Genomic DNA, 6,240 nt, shown 5'->3' with positions numbered 1-6,240 from the left:
CTTTTTGGGGAGAACAAGAATTTCTTGCTGTTACATGGCTAAATAATAAGTCTTGGAAATATACAGTATTACAGGATCTATTTTGGGCCAAATCAAGTTTTCACCATTGCTCCAAGGACAACCTCATACAGTACCTGTTTTTTTCTTGTGTCCTCACTAATGATCAAGTCATAAGGCTACCTTCAATGTTGAAACATAAAAACAAGAGTCAGAATCAGCGTGTAAGCTGCAACAGTGGGTAATAAAACATTTATAAAAGCCATGCCTCTGACTATATTTTCAATACAATAATCTCATTCATATCCAATTCATCTTTTTTTATTTCTTATTTAAAATATGTCAAGGGAACAACATGCAATGTCAAAGAAACTTTCAGAAGAGTATTTTATTAAACCCCCTAAGGAAATTCTACAGAGATAAAAGCACATGCAGGATAGTGAGGACTGCATCAGCAATGAGATGTCACAGGAAGGCAGAAAGGAAGTACAGGCAATCCTGAAATCTAATTGAAAACATGTTTGAAGTTCATGGCACATGGTTCTATCTGCCTGCATTAATCAGGATTTCAGCACTGACTAAATGAAAACAAACATTTCACTACTCCAAAAGGAATAGGTTCTTTTCAAAGAGAACTCATAACCACATTGCTTTTTAAGCAATAAAGTGAACATACAAAAAAAGGACTTCCTCACAGTTTGTTAATTTGAGGTTAATGTTTACCACTCCAAATGACTCAACATACATTGAAGGTAAACACTGCCTTTCCAGTGTCAAGCCATTTGGCCCTTTCTCACGATCACGGATTCCTTGTTTCGTTTTCCACAGAAATCCCGACCATCATGATGCCATGAAGGACTACCAAAGCAGAACTTCATGTGAGGTTAATAGAAGATACCTTGCTTGTGGCCAATTTATACACCGAGATGTATTCTATATCATGACACGTGATGCAAGGCCTTAAAAGTTGCACATCCCAATATTCATGTAGCACAATTCAAATGTTTTAAAGCCACACAGGCATCCTTCACATATTTCACTGTTCACAGAGAAGACACTCATCCATTTGTCTAAAGACAATCAAATTTTCCTCCAGAGACAACTTTAAGGGATGGCACACACATTGATATGATAGGACACTCCTGTCACTGGTACTACAAACTCTGTACCACAAAAAGAGGGCAGGTCAGTTCCTCAATCCAGTGTTGTGATGCTGTTTGGATGGAAACAATCTACTGAGATGGAGAGGAGGATACCTGCCACTGACGGAATATAGCAAACACCCTTTTAGACTTGTCACGAGGGCCCTGGGAGGAAAGAGAGAATAGAGAGAAATGTCAGATATTGCTTAAAGTAAAGCCACAAGCTGTAGGGCCAACAAAACTGAAATTAGAATAAGCTTTAGTGTGTTTGAATGAGCGGAAGTCTCTCTCAAAATGTATTGTTACACATCACTTTCAAATTAGGACTTGCCTGTACTGGACTGTCTCCCACTGTATTGGAGTTCTTCTTCATGGGCATGAGGAGGTTGAGAGCAGCCTTCCAGCCCTGCTGATGAAGCGCAGAGACCCCACCTAAAAAGGGTACGGCCCCTGGATCCAAGTTTTCCTTTCCCACAGTGATCCAGGGACACCAGTCTCTGTGCTGAGCGAGGGGGTCAAATGCATTCTTGTGCAGAAGCCCATCCTGAAACAGAGAAGTAGGTACAAAATGTTAAACCAATACATAATGCAAAACTCAGTTTAGGATGTGAATTCAGTTTACACATGTTTTAAATTAGGGCTGCATGATTCTGGATAAAATATGAAATCCAATTTTTCCTAACAATTCTTCAATTACGGATGTTTGTGTGGTCAGTGTGCACGAATTTTCTGGTAGTTTTGGTGAACTCCATAGCTTCGTATTGTAATTTGTGATGCTGTTTCAGGTGGTTGCAATAGAATATAGGCCTGTCGGCACACTTTTGGATGCATATGTTCCCATCCACAACAACACTGGCAGGGTTTCCTTGATCACAACTTCTTTATTTCGTGTTTCTGTTGTTCTTCTGAAGCTTGTCCCTTTTACTTCAGCCTCTCTGTCACATGTGAGATTAGCTTTTGTTTCTTTCTCCTCTATCTAACCTTCTGCAACTATAGCAGAATCTGTCAGGTAAGAAGGAAGTTGAATAGAGGCATGATTCAAATTGTGATTTTAATACAATGAGTGAACATTTGCATTGAAATGTTCAAATTATATGTATTACTCTCAAGATGCCGCTTTAATGATTAGGCAATGCTTCGCACAAGTCATGAATGTGAACTGGGAAGATGAGATCATTAACTTTCACACTTGAGTTCCCAGTCTTAGTAGAATTGTGAAAATCAAGGTGTGAAATGAGAAGTAATGTTAGTTCTTACAGGACCACCAGCTGATGAGAGGCATAGGCGTTTGGGAGGGTGATGCAGGTTTGCAGCCCCATCACCCCCAGAATTATCCCCGTGCCCTCGACTGCGGGTTGCAGGCCTCTTGCCCCTGCTCAAAGGACTAGGCAGATCTTCACTAGGGCTGGGTGAGTCTCTGCTTCGGGCACGCAGGGCCACAAGGGAGGTGGTGCCATCACCCTGTAACACATACCAGAACCTGGTGAAAAATCAGCCTAGCATGTTTTGAAGATTTCAGTTGCCACATGACATTCTGGTTAAAATTCTATATATGCACATATTAACATGTCTCGGTTAGTTTGAAATTCTTTATTTGCTTAAAGCTTGCCTGGTCAGAGCGAGTGGAGTCCTGGCTCCTGAGCTTCATGCGACATGGAGTTGTAGCGGGGGTGGGTGATGCAGACGTAGAATGGTCCCCTTGGCCCTCCTGTGGCACAGCTGAAGCCGGACCTGTTACTTGAGTAGAGGGGCTTACAGTGTTTGGTGAGCCATCACCTTCACCTCCTGCTCCCTCCATCTGGTGGAAATTCCACAGGCCCACTTTGCGCATACAATAGGAGCAGGTGAGGATGGGCAGGTTCATGGCGTGCAGAGCTGGGCTAAGATAAAGAAATCCATGGTTCAGACATCTTGATCAGGTAGGAATGCTAATATGTTTTATGGCATGTTTCTCTCAGCGTCTATATTGCCTCCCTGTCCTTTCATTCAGTTTTTTCTTCCATACAGATAGTCAATCATTGAAGATACATTTGACATTGTGAATTAGCTTCTGTGTGTATGCTTACCTAGTTTATGGCAACATCAATTTGTGTCTGCTGGAAAATGTGACATTAAGGCATTCTGTTGTATTTGAGAGGTCAAATGCAGCAAAACAGGAGTTTCACCTCACCTTGCAGCCCAGCCACAGAGAGAGACTATGCATGCCGCCACCTGCACAGCCAAAGGCTCGGAACATGGAGTCCCTCCCTTTCTTTTTTGTTCTTCTTCGATCAGCTGCAGTATGACACTGATAACATCCTCAGTCAAAGACTGCAAGGAAACAGTGGACATTAATTACACATACACAACTATAAATGCAAGGTCTTTAAAAAGTACATAAAGTTCATGTTTTTATACAATGAATCTGACAACCATTTTCATAATCTCCTGGATGCATTCTTGTAAACCCTCACTGCAATATTAACTGTATCCGTAATGTTCAAGAGGGCAGTTTTGTCGTATCCGCAAGACTAGGCTAAGACTGTTAACATTCCTCACCATGGATTTCAGATGCTCAGGCTTCATGGCTGGCAGCTGCTGTGCAAGGAGACAGGCGCTCTGATAGCGCTCTAAGAAGGCAGTGAGAAGTGCTGATGGCTCACAGGCTGGAACCAGCCAGAACCGCTCTGAAATGATAGCAACATCCATGTGACTTCCATGTGCGAAGTTAAAATCTTAATACACTGGAAATAGCATTTTCATATTAAAGATCATTTTTGTTAATATACACATACTATATAAAAATGTTGGTCTTACCTGGACATGGAAAGTCAGGCCAAGGACAAAATTTCTCATGCTGTGTCTGAAGCTGCCTCGATATCTCTGCAATGCGGGATTCATCTATTCGAAAGAGGACATGTGTGACCTTTTAGTTTGGCAACGTCAGCATGACTTTGCCAAATTGAAATTTATTCTTGCTTTTATAGTGGGTTTTTAAGTTTCCCCAAAGTTTAACTCACATTTTTCAAAGTCTAAAGTTGGTTGTAGTGATGCACAAAGGAAGGCCTGGCAGCTGGAGCACTTGAGCATGTCGCAGCCAACGTTGATCCAGCCGTATCTGGCACACATCAGAGGGGACAATACTCGGGGCTTGCCTGCCCATTTCAAACAGTGTTACGCTAAGGAAAAATTCACTCAGACACAAAACAATACAATCCCATTCATTCTTTCAGGATGAAAGTGGATATGCATGCACATCCCCCACATTATTCATTTAAGTTTCATCATACATCAAATACCAAGATCTTCACAAGCAATGTCTTCACAGATCAACCAGATTAGGGATTATAGGGTTGTAATATAAAAATGTACTAGGTTAAAACAAGTGAAGGATATTGAATATGATTCCACTCTTGAGAAAAAGGCTTCTTTGTTGGTTGCCTCGCAAGGTGCTTGAGTGTTGCTTTTTACCTCCAGAACATTCAAATCTCCTTTTCCACTGAAATTGATATACAACAAAAACACACATTCAGTTTCCACAGTTTGCCGGATTGTTTTAATAATAAAACTATGCAATTGATTCAATTGATATGTTTTATGAGATTCTTAACCTCCCCCACCCACGAAATAAACTTGCACAGCTAGACTGGTGTACTTGGTGCACTTTTTGTGTGCAGGCCTGCAAACTTTAATTGATCGAGTGATCAGGAATAATGATTCTATCCCCCGACTGAATAAAACATGGGTAACAAATGAGAGAAAAAAATGGAAAACTGCTTCAAGTCTTCCTTTCTTGTAGAATAATAGAACACTAACGCAGTGGCATGCTACCGTCAAACTTTGGGTCCCCACCCCCCTTATCTGTAACAGTGCACAGAGGCGATAACATAATGCGAAACCTGTACGATAAACGGACAAAATAAAATTTCAATGGTATGCAAACTCCCGTTCCTGGCCCACATGCTCCCGAATCTGTGGAGACATGTCCCTCTGACTGAAGGCGGCTAAAGTAGCAGAGCTGCCAGGCTAATGGCTAACCAAACTAGCTCGTGTCAACTTGCTCTTCGGCCCCTTTAAATCAAACAGATCGAGCGCGATTGTTCAAAAAATGCACCTGTTGGGTCTGATGCCTGTCGATGAGACTCCCTCGTTGAGAATTTCGCGAACTTTCTCTGGAGATGCAAGAGAAGACTTTTGTTGATTGGAGTTGCCGTGACGATCCCCACGACTGCCGCCGAGAGTCGCCATGATCGGCTCTGAGGTTCCCCCGGAAAATAGACCCTGAAATCTATCGTTCCGTTTTGTAACACACCCCCGACCAGTTACTTAACCGGGCTGGTTCTACTTCAGCAACTTCACTGAAAATTTTCCAGCTGTTCTTCTGACAATTAAAAGCGACTCATTATATCTGGAAGGGCGTGCCTGTCAAAATTTAATACTAGTAGTCAATGTCCTTAACAGGAACGCCTATCAGATAATTCATTAATGAATGATATCAGAACAGACAGTAACTGGTATAAAACGCTTGTAATAAGGCAGCATTTTTTTAAAAAAAAGTTGATATCTTTTTTTCACTTGACAGAATGCCTTACCTCGTGTAAAGCACATTTTTAATAAGCTGTTGGCCATTTTGAAGGCTTTTCATCTCTCACAATGAACTACCTCACTTGACAGGATGACCTGCTTTATTTTTAGCCAGTCTACAATTACTGGGTGAATTGCCATAGAATTTTGTACAGACATTTGTGGTCTCCAAAAGATGAATCCTACTGACTTTGGTGATCTAATGCCACAAGCAGGTCAAATTAGTAAAATAGGCCTATCTGCCAGATGGACATTCATGGTCCCCAGATGATGGATCATGATGACTTTAGTGACCCTCTGACTTTTCCTCTAGCACACACCATGGTAGGAGTTCACATTTATGATTTTTAGTGAAATGTCTCCACAATATCGGATGAAATTTGGTGCACACATTCATGCCCCCCTCAGTATGAATTGTAATCACCAGTGGAGTAAAAAGTACAATTTTCCCCTTAAATGTGGAGTAGACATATAAGGCAGCATGAAAAGAAATACCCGAGTAAAGTACAAGTGGGCCTATTTTAAAATTGAACAGTAC

General features: G+C 41.4%; 1 protein-coding gene across 1 annotated transcript; it reads right to left on the bottom strand.

The window, feature by feature from the left end:
- Nucleotides 1-302: 302 nt before the first annotated feature.
- Nucleotides 303-5,408, bottom strand: zc3hc1 (zinc finger, C3HC-type containing 1). Its single transcript, XM_042402860.1, has 10 exons — nt 5,233-5,408; nt 4,515-4,617; nt 4,139-4,289; nt 3,936-4,019; nt 3,678-3,805; nt 3,310-3,449; nt 2,749-3,019; nt 2,397-2,600; nt 1,471-1,683; nt 303-1,304 (listed from the first exon to the last, which is right to left on the bottom strand). The coding sequence occupies exons 1-10, from the start codon at nt 5,364-5,366 to the stop codon at nt 1,230-1,232; spliced, it is 1,503 nt and encodes a 500-aa protein (XP_042258794.1). The 5' UTR covers nt 5,367-5,408; the 3' UTR covers nt 303-1,229.
- Between the last annotated feature and the right edge of the window lie 832 nt (nt 5,409-6,240).

Source organism: Thunnus maccoyii, chromosome 23 (genome assembly GCF_910596095.1).
Source record: "Thunnus maccoyii chromosome 23, fThuMac1.1, whole genome shotgun sequence".
Lineage (NCBI taxonomy): Eukaryota > Metazoa > Chordata > Actinopteri > Scombriformes > Scombridae > Thunnus > Thunnus maccoyii.
Note: the sequence above shows the minus strand (reverse complement) of the source record. Positions and strands in the feature narration are given on the sequence as shown.

Excerpts from the sequence above, each read along its gene's own strand:
- zc3hc1 (XM_042402860.1), bottom strand. The coding sequence starts at position 5,366 with ATGGCGACTCTCGGCGGCAGTCGTGGGGATCGTCACGGCAACTCCAAT. Across the intron at positions 4,618-5,232 it reads ACAGGCATCAGACCCAACAG|TGGAAAAGGAGATTTGAATG; the intron begins GTGCATTTTTTG and ends TATCAATTTCAG. Across the intron at positions 3,020-3,309 it reads CTCTGTGGCTGGGCTGCAAG|CCCAGCTCTGCACGCCATGA; the intron begins GTGAGGTGAAAC and ends TCTTTATCTTAG.